The 19,788-nt window shown below is 43.8% G+C and overlaps 1 protein-coding gene across 6 annotated transcripts in view; it reads right to left on the minus strand.

Annotated features, from left to right (window-relative positions):
- Positions 1-17,880, minus strand: part of scn8aa (sodium channel, voltage gated, type VIII, alpha subunit a) — a 38,584-nt gene extending 20,704 nt beyond the window's left edge. Inside the window, exons 1-12 of one of the 6 annotated variants that reach the window (XM_084016182.1) lie at positions 17,764-17,880; positions 14,976-15,309; positions 10,158-10,276; positions 8,995-9,084; positions 8,583-8,711; positions 7,678-7,769; positions 5,019-5,216; positions 4,683-4,746; positions 4,363-4,504; positions 2,617-2,823; positions 2,244-2,525; positions 1,095-1,376 (exon numbers count right to left, since the gene is read on the minus strand). In XM_084016182.1, the coding sequence (XP_083872308.1) occupies positions 1,095-1,376; positions 2,244-2,525; positions 2,617-2,823; positions 4,363-4,504; positions 4,683-4,746; positions 5,019-5,216; positions 7,678-7,769; positions 8,583-8,711; positions 8,995-9,084; positions 10,158-10,276; positions 14,976-15,254 (1,884 nt within the window). In that variant the 5' untranslated portion in view covers positions 15,255-15,309; positions 17,764-17,880. Of the gene's footprint in view, positions 1-1,061; positions 1,377-2,243; positions 2,526-2,616; positions 2,824-4,362; positions 4,505-4,682; positions 4,747-5,018; positions 5,217-7,677; positions 7,770-7,980; positions 8,073-8,582; positions 8,712-8,994; positions 9,085-10,157; positions 10,277-14,975; positions 15,310-17,713; positions 17,730-17,763 lie in introns of those variants that run through there. The other 5 variants (XM_084016179.1, XM_084016183.1, XM_084016181.1 and 2 more) reach the window with 5 other exon arrangements.
- Between the last annotated feature and the right edge of the window lie 1,908 nt (positions 17,881-19,788).

The raw sequence follows: 19,788 nt of genomic DNA on the forward strand, positions 1-19,788 counted from the left end.
TATCTCCCAAATCTGGCCATTTTAACGTTACTTGCAAATTGACGCTACCGTATCTTCCTACTTTTAAAACCATACAACTTATATTGCAACCATCAAGTCAGAGAGATCATATGTAGGCAGATAGTTCAGATCAATCCAGTTGTCATGCATGAGCATGCTCCAAGTCAAAGAGAGGGAGAGAAAATTACAGACACCATAGCCATCGTTCTACCATCTACGTCATGCTTGTTTCTGTTTTGAATTTGAATCTACCATGCTAACTACATTGAGGCACAACTAATTCATTAATGTTGACCAGGGAGATTTTGGAAGACAGGGAAAGGTAAAGACGGACAAGGACAGCAGCCCTCCTTTTATTTCTTAAATTCTATATAATTAAGGCTTGATAGGATGGTGTGTGTTGCTTGTGCATCTGCTTTGGTATATTAGCAGCGTATAAGGGAACCAGCATTTCTGTGGCTCTATAGTGCTGGTCCCCTGTTTCCTCCGCCTCCTACTGTAGATCTACCCACACAGGCTAGCATAGGACCAGGATGCCTGGAGGAGGAACACATCAACACACCAGAGCATGTTAACTCATCATGATATGCTGTGTGTTAACAAAAGTTGCGTTTTATGTGTTAAATATGAACTTGGTGACACCGGAGGTGGACGTATGTGCCAAAATGTAATCGGCCGGCGCATGAGTAGAATCATGTCTGTTTGGTTAGTGCCTTATGATAGTGTGAGCAGGGTGCATATATGAATAAATCATTTGATATGAACATTCAAAACATTGACATTCATCGTCCAAATCAAACAACAGAAATTTCCTGGAAGTCACTGACAGACCCAGTTTTCGCTAACTTTCGCTACAGCATATTCCCTCTAAAACTTTCTCCATCCTTTGTCTACTGTTGGAGGGCAGCATACATCGCTGGGGGAGGGGAGGCGCGAGCGCTTAGCCAAGAGATACATACGGACTTGCAGAGATGACAGAGTAAAAGTAGAGAGCGAGAAAGAAAAGGAAAGGACGAGAGGGGGGGCCATGCCTAGATAGGTCTACTCATTGACTTCCTTACACTGTCGTCAGTAGCTGCCTTATCTATTTTCACCTCAGGCAGAAGGCGTCCGCCAGGCCCGGGGCCGATGAGCGACACCACACCGTTGCAATCCACCGTGCTGTTCCTCTTCCCGTGGAAGCCGCTGTAGCTGTTCCGCCGATAGGGGCTGAACAGGGAGCCGCGGCGCTCCTCGCACTCCTCCACCGTGCTGTGTTCGTCGTCGGCGAACTCGTTCTCCGAGCCCACGTCCTTACCGCGGCCCTTGAAACTGAAGATGCTGCTCTTGCTGTTGTGGCGGGACAGGAAAGGTGAGCCGGGTATGCTGAGGAGGGACTGGAGGTCGAAGAAGTATGAGAGAGAGGAGACAGAGAGGAGACGTTTTTTTTAGCACATGGGGGAGGGTGAGTATGCATTACAGTTCACTGCACCATCATATTTGTGCTATTTGTCATTGGTTTTGGAGGTCATGATGAAGGTCAGCATCTGTGGGGTTCAACCAGGACGCTTTTCCCTCAGGAGCGTTTCCCTATTCTCCTGTAATCATGTAACTTAATAAACAAGATGCAAATACATAATTAGGTCAATGATATCCTACGCTGTCAAGGTCTCACACACACACACACACACACACAGGACAGAGATACATGCAGCTGACACAACGTAGAAAGGAACATGAGTCATGACAGCATCAATCTGGCCAGCTGCTAGTATTGATCCCAATATTATTATATCTGCACGCACACATAGTAGGCCAGTTCAACTGGAACTGGACCCTGAAATAAACACATTCTAAGAGTCAGTGGAGCCCTATTGAGGTCTAAGCAAAGCTGCAGGATTGCTCCCTTTGAAACATTCATGTAATCACTTTGAATAATTCAGGACGTGGACATGTGTTTCTATATCTCTGGCCACTATATGCTCCTCTATATGGGAGTTCATGCAACACCATACTGTACAATAGAAGCACTCTCAGTCTGAAATGTTCCTCACCTGACAGTCAAAAAGTACACAGCCACTTTTTTTTAACATCTATATTTTATTCATAGAGATAAAAAAGCATCTCTATTACAATTCTGTGACCCTGATGTCTTGTTTGGTCTCTTTTTTTGTGTGTTTGTGTGACCCTTTCAACTGACCATTCAAGCGATGCTCAACACATTGCTTAGCAGCACATCCAGACATTAGTCTTGTTTCCCTCACCTGGTTCATAATGGAAGACTTTCGACCCAGGCGATTATCAGGGAAACGGAAACGGCTCCTCTTGCTGCCGTCGTCCGACTCCGACTTGACAAACTTCTCACTGTCGCCTTTCTCCTTGTCCTGCTCTTTCTGACGCCACTTCTTCTTACGATTGCGGCGTTCTTTTGCGCTCTTGGAGCTGAGCTTCGACATCTCAGAGGAACTGCATGACAGGTGCCCTCCTCCATCGTCCTCCACTGCATCTTCCGATACGGTACCCGCAGAGGTTGCCATGGCAGCCGTCTGCAAAGAAACACACACGTGAGAGGAAGTCAGAACAATGATATAACGTGACTAAGGAATAGATTCCTGCTCCGTCCTGCAGGGGGCTGACCTGGGCGTCTTCCTGCTGTCTCTTGAGCTGCTCTAGCATAGCCTTGAATTCCTCCTCTTTCTGCAGGGCCTCTTCCATGGTGGCCTGGTTCTGCTCCTCGTACGCCATGGCCACCACAGCCAAGATCAGATTCACCAAGTAGAAGGAGCCCACGAAGATCACCAACACAAAGAAGATCATGTAGGTCTTCCCTGCCGCCCTCAGAGTCTGTTGGGAGGCAGAGGTGAGGTTAGATGGGATGGAACAGCAGAGACATTCATGACGTCAGATACTTAACCAAAGACCAGGAGTTCAACTCATCGCACATGCTGGTCGGGAGAAGAGAACAGGCACAATGACCTAAAAAAACACCTACATTAAAAGGTCTGTTTGTGGTTTATGACTAGTAATGTGCTAAAATGAGTTGAACTATCATCTCATACAGGGATGAACTGCTACACAACAATCTGTTCTTGGTCTATACCGGAACATGCGTATACCCTGTGATTGGGATGCAGAAGCATAGCAGAAAAAAATCACAACATTCTGTATAAATCTTGAAAAGAACATGTTTTTTTCCACTGGTATTTAAGAGGTTCTTAGTGGATAAGAAGGACCCCAATTTTGAAATGTTCTCATTGATCGGCCTCCTTTGGTTCCCCCCATCTAAAAGGTGGACTACTGTCGTCAGGGAGAAGAGCAAAAACGGAGGGCTTCCTGAAGTGAAATTCCCTCACACATCAATTATGAATGTAGTTGTAGTGCTGGGAAGTGTATGTAACACAACATTTCCAGGAGAAGCACAAACACTCCAAATCATTGTCTTCTAGTCCAATACATCACCAAATCTCACGTGGGCAGGTAAAAAAAAAAAAAACCCTCAGTGGAATTACTACAGAAGTATAAATAATAAGACCTCAGCTCTGCCACATCAATTGCCTTTCATTTCTGAACACCTGCCAGAAGAAACATACACAATAGCAGCGCGTAGTTGAGACCTAAATTTACAAGATAGGAGCAAAAATAGAAGGATGAGTTAGAAGGCTCCCATCAGGTCTCATCTCCCTCATTGGCCGTACTGTAATCCTGAGCTGTTAATATTTCATACTTCCTTCCACTCGGCCTCCGTGTGTGGAGGCCGGAGTGTCTCCACAGGCTGACAGACGGGACAGAAGTGGTTACAGTTTGCAGATGAGGTGAGTCAAAGTGGGAACAAGGGAAAACAGAACGATCCACCATTTTCTGAGTTACAGCATGCACATAGACTGAGCTTGACAACGCACAAGAGAATAAGCTGAGCATGGATCAGTCTTTTCTGCAGGGAAATCCGCTACACTGGTCTATAGAACAGGGCTGCAATGATGACTGAGCAATAACCATCATTTTCATCGTTAATAAATCTATTGAGTATGTTATTGAATAATCTTAATGTCACAAAATCTGAGACACCAAAGTGACATCCTCTAATAGCTTGAATGGAAGGTCTAAAAATAGCTTGTGTGATTTGGGGCAGTGTCAATAAAGTTGAATTGAGTTGCAGTTGAAAGCAGGACAATATTCAAGTAACAGTGATATAAAAACAGAACTTTTTCACATTTAAGGAACCAGAAGCAGCAAATACTTACATTACATACATTTTTACTACACGAATCACTTTTTTTTACCTCGTTTCATCCCTATTTTAGTGTATATAGATGCTATTTAAAATATTGTTTGTGTTGAATATGCCTCCAATGAGACAAGCTTCACTTGATGCATCATCTTTACCAGCATGTAAAGGTTTTCCCAGAAGTCCTGTGTCATGAGTCGGAAGAGAGCCAGGAAGGCCCAGCCGAAGCTGTCAAAGCTGGTGTAGCCGTAGTTTGGATTCCTCCCAGCTTTCATGCATGTGAAGCCCTCCGGGCAGCGGCTGAGGGGTGGAGAGAGAGAGGGAGGGAGAGGGAGAGAGAGAGAGAGAGCACAGGGCACCCAGCCCGAAAATGACTCAGCACTATTTACTTGCGATGTAAACTGACTTCAGGCTTAGAGTTGGAAGAGCTACAGCAGGTCTCCGTAAGGATCAACAGCATTCGGAGGAAGCAACTCACCCAGAGTCGGAGCTGTTCCCACAGAGAAGAGCGTCCAACTGGCCCGGCAGGAAGTAGAAATTGGCTGGAGGAAAACCAAGAAGCCAGAATGAGTCATTTCGTTCACATTCTGTCGCAGCTGAAGTTGTTTATCCACCACCAGCCTCAGAACGATCCCTACTTCAGTTTGCTCATACATGCACATTTCAAATAAGCACGGTGAAATTCAACCAGTTTGGACCTTTTGTCCATCCAGGGCCAAACTGACATGGTGTTTTGTCGTTCCAGCATATGGGGTGACTCACACTCCTCGGGCCGCTGCCAGCTCACCGTTGGCAACGCTCGGCCTCTACTCACTGTCGTTCATGATGTACTCCTTCCAGTCGATGGTCTTGGTGGTGTTGATTGGCCAGATCACGCACTTGTGGCGCAGGTTGCCCATGAAGAGCTGGAGACCGATGAGGGCAAAGACGCTCAGGCAGAAGACGGTCAGGATCATCACATCCGAGAGCTTCTTCACAGACTGGATCAGAGCGCCCACGATGGTCTTCAGGCCTGGAGGGTAATCACGCAGACCACACAGGTGATGCAGGAGATGCTGGTACCCCAGGGATGAATCTACTTCTACAACAAATCTTCTTTTGTTAACTAATTTAGCTCTTATGCAAATGCTTTTTATGACTCTATCAGTGAAAAATCCAGTTTTGACTGGATTTAGGTCATACGCTGAGAGTGGTAACACTACTGCTTTCATGTCAGATTGAATATTTTTTCGTAAATAAGTGAAATATTAATGTGATAATAAACCTATTGTTAATATGTGATATTATATTGCCTTCCTCGTTGGAGCAACCCAACAAAGAGGAGGATTTATATTAATTCAACTTAAATCTTGTTTTATTTTATTTAGATAAAGGTAGCATTTTGGACAAAACTGACATAACATACATAACATCTCTAGAAACAAAACAAACAGGAAATATTCATGAGCCTTCCCACTCTTTTCAGATTTATCCATGTAAGAAAATATTGGAATCAAATCATAAAAAGCTTTTTAATTGAAGAAATTTGCATTTTATTGCCAATGCTGGACAGAGGGAACAAGAGGGGGAAGACTGTAGAAATGTGAGAGGAAATCCATAAGGAAGAGAGCACAGCAGCACAAAGAGAGGCCATGAGAAGGACAAGGGCACAGGCAGGGGGGCTGGAAACCACATGCAGGGCATTTAAACTCCAAGGCTGAACAGGAGCAATTCAATGCCAGCGCCACCGTGGGCACTTTCTTGAACTGTCTTGTATAAGGTGTCATTAGGAAAGCACTGACTCCCCATGCTGGGACCCTGTAGTCTGTCTCATTCACAACTTTGCTGAAGACAAAATCGTTTTTTACCTTCTGGAACAGGCATCCTGGCTCTGGCAGTGATTACATGGGTCCACAAGGACCTCACACATGGGAGCAGGATCCCCCTTTTCTCTTTGGTCTCTACAGGTACAGTGGGCTTTACCAGCTGTACATATATTCTCGTAAAAATATGACCTAAATCTAAGCTTACATATTTGGACAATCTTAGGAAAAACTCTAGAAACATTTAAATCAAAACAACCCTTTTTATGTCTGCTTCTTATTGAATTAAATTAAATGTTAAAATATCAACTGTAGAAAGGTATTATTTAAAAAAAAATGTATTAAAAAAATATTCTCAACTGGATTCAAACTACCCTGAAAAAGCTACATTTTCTTCCACTCCAGTGATTACAGGCCGTCGTGAATTATTGATAAAGGAGTAGTTCAACATTTTCACATGAGCAGTTGGTTAGCTTAGCTTAGCATGAAGACTTTTTGTACTAAGCTAAGCTAATCGGCTACTTGCTGTAACTTCATATTAGTGGTTCATATTAGTATAAATCAGATCAAATCCAAATATAACCCCTTTTTGTTTGCACTTATAATAATTTCCCTTTTCATATTTCCAAATGACTGCTTTTTTAAAAAAAAAACATCCACAGCGGTTCTTTTGAGTGAACACCACATCTGTTCCCCATCCTCTATCAATAGACTGATAGATAGATGTGTGGTCAGTGTCACTCAAAAAGGTCAAGGGGTCATTCAACATCCCATCTGCGTCCCCAACCTCTACAATGTGAGCAGCGCACCGTTTCTTTTTTTCTGCGTGGAATATCATTCAAGTAAGGTCGTAAAAAAAAAATAAAAAGAGAGGAAAGAAAATCAATAATCAAACTAAAAAACGAAAAGAAGGCAAATCAAACTTTCAATGCCATTTGTCAGCCAAGCTCTTGTTAGACTTATATTGTAAAAGCAAGTGACTGAAAAGCATCATGCAGCATAAGAGATATGTTCACAAAGTAGGCTTGGCAGTCTTCATACATAAATAATCGCTGTATTCTGTGGGATCTCTCTAAGAGCTGTAACATTTCTCATGAACATAAACATACTGTATACAAGGTTTGGTTGTTTTTATCCCCAAAAACATTGAATCATTTATTTCCAATTCAATCAGTCGTAAATGTGCAAGAAACTGATTTAATTACATTTCTGTCACATAAGAACTACAATGGATTTCTGGCAAATTTGAGAAAGTATGATCGATTCATAGCTGATAAATGTACAATCACCTGATTTCCCCCCCTTATACATATTCTATCAACTATGTATTTTGCTACAGAACAGGGTGTTATTCCTAAAGTTGGTGATAAAGGAGTGGGTTAAAGCTATTTCTGAAGAGAAACTGCTTGGTGCCTTGGAAACAAGCCTCATAATGAGAGTGCTACTGGGGCAGAAGAGAGTGCAGACACTTTGGAGGGCCCTAGAGGAGACTGCAAAGCCTATCAAAAATGTATTAGTACCATTTTTGATAATTTTGGAGGAAAAATACATCAAAAAATGGTTGTCTCCAATTATTTTTGCTGTTGCTTAAATCATAGTCGTCATCATAAGAATAGTGAGTTGAAAAGAAAGGGTGAGAGGATCAGCCTTAGTGTTTAAACTGAGTCTCACCTGGAATGACAGAGATAGTTTTCAGTGCTCGGAGAACTCTGAATGTTCTCAGCGCAGATACATTGCCCAGGTCCACAAACTCTGTTACATATCTGAAATAGGGGAAGGATCACACACAAGAACAAACACGATGACAATAACCACACACGCCAAAGAGCACGACACCACCGAACCAGGAGGAAAAACGACGCCACTCACAGAGCCTGTCCACTGAGGAGGAGGGTGGAAGGTAAAAGGAAAGAAAGACACGCACACCTAACACCGACCCCGCCCCCAACCGTCCCCCGCCCCATCCTGTCTTACCTGGGATAACAGAAATCGTTTTCAATGCCCTCAACACCCTGAACGTGCGCAGAGCTGAGACATTGCCTAGGTTTACAAACTCTGTTATATACCTGCAGGATCAAACCACAGTTACAACAGCTTGTTATTTACAGGAAATGCACACACAGACGGGCTTGCATTCGGTCATGTGGACGCAGGAAAATCTGTCGTATAAATGCTGGGCGATGCAAAGTCGAGGGGGGGAGCACCGGGCTTTAAATTCAATGTTACGGATTAGAAGAGAAAAGATGAATGAGAGGTGGAAGACGAGAGGAGGATAAATCGGATGAAAAGGACTGAGGTGTGGGTGTTGTAAGGGAGGCCACAGGGTAACGGCTGGAACTCTTCGATTCCCAAAGAGAAACAGCAGAGAAGCCTCAGATCAATGGTGGAAACGGAGAAGATGGGTTATCAGAAAGACAGAATTGAAGGAGCAGGAAAGACAGAAAGGTAAACAATCAACCGTAGCACAGAAAAGCTCCATTTCTTCACCCCAGCCTCAAAAAACGACGACAATATTTGTGCACGCGATTTCATTTTTATATTCCGCTGACAATCTGAATCACAAGAGAAATACTTACGCCATCGAAATGACCATGAAATCCAGCCAGTTCCATGGATCTCTGAGGAATGTAAACCCGTCTATACAGAATCCTCGTGCGCAGATTTTTACAAGCGACTCAAATGTATAAATTCCTGTGAATGTGTACCTGCAAGGGAAAAAAAGCATCCTTTAAGCAGGCCGAATGACAGATCACTCACATTTAAATGTCTGCACCCTTGTTAACGGTTTAAAAACAAAAATGACAAAGCATACGACACATGACACTTTTGCGATCATCAAGCCAGGTAAGTAACAATTATGTAACATCTGGCTAGCTCCAGTTTGTGCCCCTCATATATTACTCCAATAGCAATACAGAGGTTCAAGCTTGTGCTCACAGTTAGCATGCATTCACAGTGTCGGTGAATATATATTAAATGTGTACTTACTCTACTTGTTTTGACCACTCAGGAGGATCACTAAAGGTCATGAATATACAGTTGGTCAAGATAGTACACATAATGATCATGCTGAAAAGAGTGAGGAGCACGTTAAGGAAAATATGGATATGAAAGGCAATCACACGCATCATAAACCTCAGCAAACCTTCAAACTGAAAATGCAAAACGCAGCAACAGAAAACATCGGCAGCGCATACAGAATGCATCTAATGTAACTTCAGTGAACCTTAACAGCCCTCAATGCAAAGTGTTAATGTCATAAAAACCTACTCGTAGCACTTAACAGGAGGTGGTTTTGTGTGCTCGCTACCACAAAGGCCATTATTTTACCTATGAAATATTTAAATGGTAGATATATATTAAGTGGATTTACAATGGCATGAACAAAACAATACTATATTTTCAGTCCAGTACAGATTTACCAGCTTTAGACCTACAGGGCTATGGCTACGACTAGGAGGGGATTAGAGACCATTTCAGCTGAAATAAAGTAATCTTTCAAAATAAAGGTCATTCTGCTGTGTAAGAACATACGGTACAATGAATGTGTGTGTGTCCAAACCTGAGTTATAGGTGATACTTGACATTGAGGGGTCATTTGCATTGTGGGTAATGTAGGCTGCAGGATTTAACAATGAAGTAGAATGCACTGAATAAAAAAGGACTGCTGCTTTGATTTTGATCGACAGTTTAAATATAATTTTCATCACGTGGTAATTCAATAGGCAGATTTGTCCTCCTGTATGGAAATACTGCTCAGATCGGCTACAGCGTGTCTGAAGCCGACTTCCTTCTACCCAGGGAGTCTTCATGTGACAGATCTCTACTGTCAAATGAAGACTATAAATAATGGTGGACTACTGTACAACCTTCATACCTTATCCTGGTTTACTGATAAGAATGACTCATCATTTGCGCTCGTCTTCCCTTATAATGATGAAATGGGTACCATGTGGCTTTCTATTTGTCAAGAAATCATCATTTGTGACATGTTATTAGGTCCCAAACTCATTCCAATTGTCTGTGCGCTCTTGTAGTTAAAGTAGGAAACATCTATAGTCGTATAAGCAGAAAGATATATCATCATGAATAATACACATGAACAGGAAACCTTTTTGTCTGTGCTGCTAAGACACCATTTCAAAGGATATGCATGTATCAAAATTTTAATAGCTATTCGCCTAACCGGATTTAAAGGACTTATGAAGTACAAGGCAGGGTTGGCACTAAAACGGAAGATAGTCTTCCCTCCATTTAGCACTATAAATGTCTGTGGAGAGAGAGAGAGAGAGAGAGAGAGAGAGAGAGAGAGAGAGAGAGAGAGAGAGAGAGAGAGAGAGAGAGAGAGAGAATAAATTAATCACTTGACAATCAGATAAAAATAGACGTTTCAGCAAATGCACAAAAGAATAGATCATTAAGACATTTACCAAAAGCAACTGATTTTATATTAAATAACAAATATGACAGCCTACTTCATGTATAGAGATCATCTTCTCAGTATAGATATGTACCTCATAACTCACATATACAACTCAATACGTTTAGATAATATATAAAAGGTAATATGTTCATTTTCTCATAAAATAATTGTGCATAAAATGAGCTGAAACCCATTTGAACGGAGTGAAAATGGCTGCCAGGATGTTTCTGATGTGGGTATGTTTGTCCCAGACACTCGGTGCCGTCCTGCACATCTCGGCTTCTGTGGTTTCAAGTGAAGGAAACGAGCAAAACCGAGAGGGGCGGGCAAGCCTCTTTCAGTGGATAACCTCATAATTGTTTAAATAAAACATGACGGTTTTGCATGTAACTTTAATGAGACTCGGTGCATTTGCACCAGTGATATGGGCCTTTGTGCTTTTAACAAGGCAACCCTCACTACATTAAGCCCTGCAGAGCTGCTGAAGGCTGGAGACAGTGGAGTCAGAAGGGAGAGGCGGAGGGAGGATGGGAGGAAGGAAGACTTACAGTAAGAGACCTCTCGGTGGTCACATGACTGCATGTCATTTGTGCACTTCCAGCAGAAATGAGGCACATGTGTAAAATGTTGTTAGAGTAGAAGAAATGCAAACTTTAATGTAAGTCTTAAGAGAGCAGCGTGGAACCAAAGCGAAGGGCCTTTTCTTCCCGGAGGACGAGACACAGATCTGTCACGTGACCTCCCTGACATTAATTGCACTGAGATCTACTGACAACTGAGAACATGCCGGCACAGTTAAACAGAAGTGGGTATTACTCTCTGGCTACTATTATAGGTGAGAGTAGTGCTTATACGCTCATATATCCTGTAAACACTCCCGACACTACGGTCAGCCATGATGACACACATGGAAACATCCCAACCATTACAAACCATATGTTGTGTGCACAAGCATGGAAAATATACCTAAACTAATGCACACATATGAACTGACATGTGCACACACACGCTAGAATGTACAAAGCTCAAAAATGAGCAACCACGGTTGGCATCCACACACACACACACACACACATGACTGGTATATATGTAGGGAGTCCTTTTTGTAACGCATGACTAAACTGCTGCAAAGCTACTGAAAATTTCATAATCCAGAGCAAAGAGGAGAGCGGACGAGAGGAACGGCAGAAACCAGGGGAGATGGAGAGCGAGTGAAGCAGGCAGGCGGCAACTGTGGCAGCAGCAGGCTGAGGAGAAGCAGGGCGGAGGGAGCCAGAGCGAGGGAGCCGGGAAGAAGACGGGGAAGAGGGCGGGAGGGGGGGGATGGGCGGGAGAGAGAGAGAGAGAGAGAGAGAGAGAGAGAGAGAGAGAGAGAGAGAGAGAGAGAGAGAGAGAGAGCGGCTCCAGCCATCAGGCAGGGCTGCATCCGCGGGGGCCACCGCAGCCATTCAAAGAGGCCCCTTCTTTCAACCCTTGTGGTAAATGGCAAATGGTCTGCATTTTATGGGTCCTTCTGCCTGAGAGCATCTCGTTCACACACACACACACACACACACACACACACATTCACAGCAGCGGCGTAGGGCTCAGCTGCCGTGCTAGGTGCTAACCTGCTCATGTATTCCTTGCCATGTCGTTTCCCTTTTTACTGCCATTTTACATCCAAAAAGCCTGGTTTCTTTGTGGGAGGAAATTATCTGGAGGCTTGCTGATACGTGATCTACATATCGTGTCTTTTAAGATTAAATGTACGTTACATTGTGGTCCTTCACAAGCCATGTGTGATTTTTAAAATAACATTGGTGTAAATATTCATCTTTAATCCACACAAAAGGTAGAAAGAGTTTTTTTTTTGTGCTCTTCCTTCTTCCAAAAACACATTTCAGTGAGCCTGGCTGCAGCAAGAAGGAGAGCAAGTGTGCTCATGCATCCCTGCACAGGTCGTCCATTTCATCCCTGTCCCCACTTCATCTCTTCCTCCCTCTCTCTGAAAGTGATCTGTTTTCCCAGCCTTGTACGATGACACCAGGCTCGCCGTGGCCTGGCCTGGCCTGGCCTGGCTCGGCTCTGCGTGGCATGGCACTGCTCTGGTCGCCAGCTAAGTGGGAGGGCTGGATGCTGCGTCATCACCCAGCCCTCCTTCCCCGCTATGAAACAATCTAATGGAGCCACAACTGAAAATGTGTGAGGAAGGTGACATGCTTTCTTTTAGTTATTCCTCCGCCCTCCCCTGGGAGGAATGTATCCAGAACCGGCCCACCTCATCAACGCAACGCTCTTCCATCAAGGTCAACACGTCAAGGCGGCTCAAGCTGCCAGAACCAAAGCAGCATCGGCTCCCTTTTGCATTAGAACGAGACTACATCGGGGGTCGTGATTAGATTTCCCCCGAAAGCTGAGAGCTGAGAGGACTGCTAGAGGAGATGGGGGCTGAGATGACGAGCAATCATAAAGACACACAAAGAGGCTTGTTGGACTGGCACACATCTGTGTGTTTGCATGGAAGTGTGTGGTTCCAAAAGACAAGCCGATTGTGTGTCAGTCAGTGAATCCAGCAACAGTCCCCCGTACGGACGGACATGTTTCCCACGTGCCGTGAATCGTTCCGTCCTTATGCTTTGGACCGTTGAGTTACATAACAGTCAGTGGTGTGAAGATGAGACAGAGACAGACAGAAACACAGATACTGCGCACCTGAATGCACACACACACACAATATCATCTGTTAACCTCATGATGATGACTAAACAAATTAACACAGGCTCGTTTATTTTCAGGCAGGAGTTTATGCTTCACTGTGTGGACGGGCACTGAGTTATACAACACCACAAAAGTGCAGCAGTATTTAAAAGAGAACGTGATTGGAGGAGACCATTTTGAATAAAAATGCCAATTTTGTTATATAATTTGATTGTGTGTGTGTGTGTGTGTGTGTTAAAAATAGACACCAAACGACGTTGCCATGGTAGAAGATTTTGGCCTTACTGCTCATTCCTGTTTACAAACACGCCAACAACAAACTGACCTCAGTATACTTTGCATCTCCTTGATGCTAATAAGTAAAGAAAGCCATTTTATGAAAAAGTATTATTTTTTTCTTTTAAAAGTAACAGATTCACACCGTACAGCAGAGATAGAGGAGCGCCACAGCACGTAGACAGCTCCAATTTTCCAAAATGGCTGCAAATTTCAAGAAAGTTGTGAGCTTTCCTGTCCCTTCATTTCACCCTCCATCAGTATCTGGGAGTTTTTTTATATATTTTATCATTTTTATTCAGAGGCTGGTTGGTGAAACACAGTCATTTAGCCTCTTCTGGTTGAGAGGTACACAGGAGGGTTTTCAGGGACTCTCAAGGTCGCCCGGCGTCCTCACATTGAGTGACAGGAACCCAACAGAGACACGCCGTCTCCTCTGAAACGACCAGTCATCTCAGCCTGCTGCTGCTTTTCTCTCCTACTACAAATTAACTTTCACACAATTAGAAAAGTCCGTCATGTGGAACAACAGTCTTTTAACGGTTATGGCTTCTGACCTTCTCCCCCAAAGCGTGTCGGAGATACAGCGACAGCCCACTCAACGAGCTCGAGAGCTCGACGACTCTCCCGCTCCCCCAAGGACTTTGAGGAGGAAAACCTAATTACACTGTGCAACCTAATCACGGAATTAAAATGACTGTAAACACAGAAGCCAAGCCAAGCCGACCACACTTCCTATCAGAGAACTCCAGTCAGAGTGTGACCACTCGTCTCCTGACCGCTGGGTGAGATATTAATATGAGCTGTATGTTCGGACTGATACAGCAGAACACCTGTCCAGCTGCAGGAGCATCGATAGAGGTGTATGCTGGTCGCTACGGGGAGCAAATCACCACGACGACCGGGGTACCACAGTATGCTCCCGTTGTGGTCCCATTTAAACGACAACCGTCTGGATCTTTAAATGTTCTGGACAATTTCCTCGTTAGGCTTTCTATCAAGATGCCGCAAAAACTATTATTAATGTTACAGAAATGTCCAAATCTAAAAAACACACCAACAAGACTTGCTATCGAAATTAAGAAAGGCCACAAGAGTTGTGATGCGATGCAGTGTAATCTGGTTTACAGGCAATTCTGAGGTAATATTCAAGATATTTGGTACATATACAGGTGTAATTTGAGAAATGTGGATGCCTGAGCATTTGGTATTGTTTCAAATGTTGTGATATCTGTGTTTCAGTTGATTCTACCAAATACTTAGTAATTATTGCTGAGAGAGAGAGAGGCTATTGTCTTAAGTCAAGCTGCCGTACAAGAACTGGTAAAAAACAACAACAAAAAAATGTAATTTCAATCAGTTACTCTCCAATCAAACGATAAATAAACAACACTTCCAACCTGTCCAGCCATTAAATAACAACATTTCATACTCTTTCCACATTTTGGTATTGAGGTTTGACACACATCCCAAGTCAGAAACATCGTTCAACCTTAGTGAGTTGATAACATCACTTTGCATTGTGTGTGTGTGTGTGTGTGTGTGTGTGTGTCCGTGTTTGCAAACTCACTTTCTGACTATTCAGGTAGTATGGGTCCAGATCCTCCAGTGGTACCGCCACCATTCCCTTCGGGATGTCCCCGTAGATGAAGGGCAGGCTCTTCCCAGCCTCCAGGTCGCCGTTGGGCTTGGGCTTGTTCTCGTCATCGTCGTCGCGGTAGCTGCTGTCCTGCTTGGGTGGCTTCCTGTTCTTCTCCTCATTGATGCGCAGCTCAAGAGTCGCCAAAGATTCCAAAGTAAACTTCTTGAAGCTAGCAGGTCCTGGCGGTGCAATAATGGGTGCAGCCATGTTTTCATCCTGCAGCTACCTGGTCTTTAGGTGTGTACCATCCACAGAAGCAGCTCTGCAGGAGGTGCAGACAGAGAGGTCGGGTTAGTCAAACTCCCACAATGCTACAATTAGGTAAAACGTTTTCAGTCATAATCTTAAACTATTTCTGTGGGCATAAGAAAAGGTTTTGGGTAAGGGAAGGTCAGAAACACCCAATTTATGAAGTTGTGATGATAGAAACACAATTAAAAAAGGAGAGGAACTGCAACACAAACACCATAAATGCAAAATATTTGATCCCGCCAGTTTCAGTATCATAAAAATGACTGTAGATGACATGAAGTGTCTGTCTGAATGTTGCATCTCTGCCACATTAGTTATTCATAATATGCCCATTTAACAAATTGCTTGATTTTTCTTGACCCAAATGAATGTTAATAAGAAAACACAGGCAGTAATAAGCCAGGCCCCGAGCCCCGAGTGTTGAGTGAAACGTTTACTTCAGGCCATCTCCAACACTCCACTCCCCGCCTATTGAAGAGTATATTTAATGCCTCACACAGTCTTTAAATAAATCATAAATAGATACTGTTTATCTTTATGGACACAGATATAGTTTTAAACGTCAATAACAACTAAAATAAATGAAATCTTTCATGTGCTTACAAAGAAGGATGGTTGCCAAAAAGATAAAACCCACAGTAATTATTGTACAGTGAAATAGACATTAGGCTATTAAGCTCCCTCATCCTTCAGTCTCTCCCTCTCTTTGCCCGAGTTAAGGAGATACGATGAGGGGAAACATAATGTCTCCGTGTTAACCAGACAAAAACCAGAACAAACATATGAAATATGATGTAACTAACTGGTACCTCAAACCTCAGTTGTTTAATCCGGTTCATCTGGTGACAATAATGTGCCAGTGGACCTCGAGGTACCAAAGGTAAACATGTTTCTTCTTGCTATAGTTTCTTCTTTGTTGGGTATTTTGTTTTGATGTGAGTCTCAAGCCCTCACAGAGACTTAACAATGCATGTACTTGAGGACCATTTCTCAAATGTTTGAAGCAACTTCTGGCTCCTGCATGTAACATCTGACAACAAAGATCCATGTAAAGCTTTACTCCTTGGGATTTTTTTAGGATGTCAGTGGAGACGCTAACTGAAAACCTTGCACTTAATGGTTGCAGGACTAAGTAGAGCCTTGTTACAGCATGCTTAGAGGGTAAAACGGTATGACGGTTACATGACAACTGCTCAATCTGCAGGACACATCAGGGTGAATACAGTAACGTGAGGCAGGGAGCTGAGAGGAGCTCAGTGGGAACACAGCCACACCTGAACCCACACATACAGACTATATGAAAGATGATTTCTGGTACATTGTCAGTATATTTCACCATTGCCATCACACACCAACATCTCTTTTTCAGCCTAAGGCGGTGGAGGGAAAGGTTAGACGCAGCGTAAATATGTGTATCTGAAGCACAAGGCCTATCTCTTCTCCTCATAACACCAGATCATCAAACATGCTCGACGCGTAAAGCAGAAATCATACAGGGAAAAAAACACACACACAAAGAAACAAGCAGCCAAGACTTGTGCTTTAAAATGGACCCTGGAAGCTCGCAGACTCGGAGCCTTCTGCTGCTCTGCTGGCGCTGTCCGCTTCAGCACCGCACGAGCGCGCAGACACGCGCATATGCACGGACGCTTACATGCAGGGGAGGGAAAAACATAACCGATGGGACTGGGAAAGGCGTTTGGCTATAAAGCAGGCCTTCTAGCTCGACGGCTGCACCAGCCTGTGGTTTCTCCTGCAGGTCTCTTCGGTGTCAGGAAGTCATGGTGACAGTGTCTCGTGGGGGTTTGCACGTCTCGTGGTGTCGTTTTCACACGAGGAAAAAAAAAAACACCATGCAGGTGCATCTTTTAACATATTGGAAATGCGGACTTGTGTCTGGCTAATAAAGAAGGAGGGCCCGTGGTCGCCATGGTTTCCCCCCTATATGCATCTGATTGAACAGAAAGATGCTCGGCCACAGAGAGCAGCGGGTACCAAACAGTATTGCTGCAGTGGGAGGTTTGTAGGTTGGAAATGTCACGGTGTGGTCAACGCAGTCGTGCATTTGTCAAAGTCACAATGTCCATAATTCATAATACATCAAAGCAGATACGACGCTGTTGTTATTCGGAAGAAGCAGAAAAAAAATCGAATATGATTGGGTTTTGTTTTGGGTTTTTTTCCCGATTATATTCTGTGCGTTTTTTTTGCGCGTTGCCTTGAAGGATCCGCACCACACCCGTGGAGCCACGTCGACTGCCAAATCAATAAGGGCTCTATCTTTGCACAAGATCTTCACCCGGAGGACGAGGCTAAACGCCAGCATAGACACATACACATGCACTAAAAGGTGATATTAAACTCAGCAAATAAGAGGATTGGCGATGGTTTGGACGCTGCCACACCAAAATCACCTGGAGGAATGTAAACTCCTTGATGGTGGAAGGAGGGTCGGGCTACTCACATAGCATCGAAGCCTTATGGGGTTTCAACAGCACCATCATGTAGTCCGGAGGGGAAGCCTATTTAAAACCAAAAATAGTGACCCAAATCTGAAAAGAAATGGTTTGATGGCTCCTTGTTTGTGTCCAGGAGCGGTGAGACGCTCTACCTGGAGCCGAACCGACTGTTCTCTCACAAAAGGTCTACGCGACGCTTCGGATGCTCAACGAAATTGTGAATCCGATACATTCCTTGCGTCACCAGCCGATTGATACATTTAGATTTGTTTGGGGGGTGCCCTGCTCCAGTCGATAGATGCTCCACAAACGCAGACCCCCTCTTCACATCCAGCCCCCCCCCCCCCAAAAAAAGATGCGAAGAAGTGTGCAGCTCTGCGACATTTACGCAAGGAGCCGAATACCGTCACCCAACAACATATGCGCCGTTTTCTTCCCAGCGGGGATAAATGGAGGATACTCACTTCGTGCAGCGTTACAGCGAGTCCGGGAGGCCGTTGCAGGACTGCAGGTGCGGAAGAGATTCTGGAGAAACTGCGGTTGTCGCCATATTGTTGCTGCTGTCTGTCTTCTCCCTCTCAGCGCGAGCGGCTCCGCTGCATAATTGATGACTCTCGACGGAATGTGAGGGAGTGTCGGTTCCGTGAAATCGTTAAGGTCATTTAGGCCTGCAGCCTCTAAACCCCGGCCGGCGTGTGGTTCACAAAATAAATGTCCCAGGGCTCGGAGAGGAGTCGGGAGAGAGAGAGAGAGGGAGGGAGAGAGAGGGAGAGAGAGAGAGAGGGAGAGAGAGAGAGAGAGAGAGAGAGAGAGAGAGAGAGAGGGGGGGAAGTAATGCAGGAATTTATTCTGCTTTCGGGTCAGTTTGAGCATTCAGTCAAAGACGGTTTTCACCTGGTTAAGATACATTTTAATACACGTTTAAAAACGTACAGAAATGCCAAAATAACTCTCCTCTTTAATACAACTAATTCATATGCAAATGGTAAAGGACAGTTGTGGCATTGTGCAAAATGTGTGTGTGAATGAACTGAATCAAAATTAACTGAAAATCTTTAAAAAAAAAAAAAAAAAATGTGTGTAGATTTTTTCTCAGCTACAATAAAATAAAAACAAAAAAAAGCACTTCTATGTTCTTATAGCACTTTGATCATAGCACTATTGTACTTAAGGTATCCTTGATGAACAGCTACTACTTTACTCAGACGAGGACCTAAAATGTTTCTCTATTTTTTCGCTCGTACAATGATATATTGTGGTTTCTTTCTTTCGACAAATGTACTTATTGTAAGTCGCTGCTAAATGCCCTAAATGTAAATGTGCCCATCGTGACGTCATTGGCCGGAAGGAACCTTAGTTGTTTTTGTTTGTGGTCCGAAAGAAGTAACAACACTAAACGTTAAAGTAAGTGGATTTCAAGGTGGTGTTGTGTTTGAGTGCACCGACTCCACCACAGGATGGAAGTCAACCGGGAGCAGCGGTGGGAGGGCAAACATCCGGGAGCTTTTTTTAATGACATATTGACCTTCCCTTCCCTTCGATACAGAGCAGACACCAGTTAGCTAGTTTACAGCATGTGGTGTAATATTTTGCCATGACGAGTGTGTTGGTTGTTAGAGAAATGGATATGAAGCTGGTCAAGATGCCACCTTGGCCATAAAGTATGAATGCAAGTAACTTTTACTCACAGAAGTCTTCTACGGGAGGAGAAAAGATACTTAATGTGATTTTTTTAATTAATTAATTATCAGTGCAGTCAGAACTAATTTAGAGTAATCACACACACTTCAAATGTAGCTATCATCACAGCACTGCATCCAGCTAATTAAAAAACAAGATGCGATTTAAAAAAATGACTTACATTGTGAGACCCCTGATCCACCCTTATTATGGGGGGCAGCCAGAGTCCCAAGGGGGCTTTGCCTTGGCAGGTCAGAATACAGATCTGGAATAATCCTCAGCAGCCTCTGGGTGCTCCCTGCCACGCTGCTTCCACAAATACCGGTGAGTAGAACATACACACTCATGTG

This window comes from Eutrigla gurnardus (genome assembly GCF_963514095.1).
Source record: "Eutrigla gurnardus genome assembly, chromosome: 8".
Taxonomy (NCBI): Eukaryota; Metazoa; Chordata; class Actinopteri; order Perciformes; family Triglidae; genus Eutrigla; species Eutrigla gurnardus.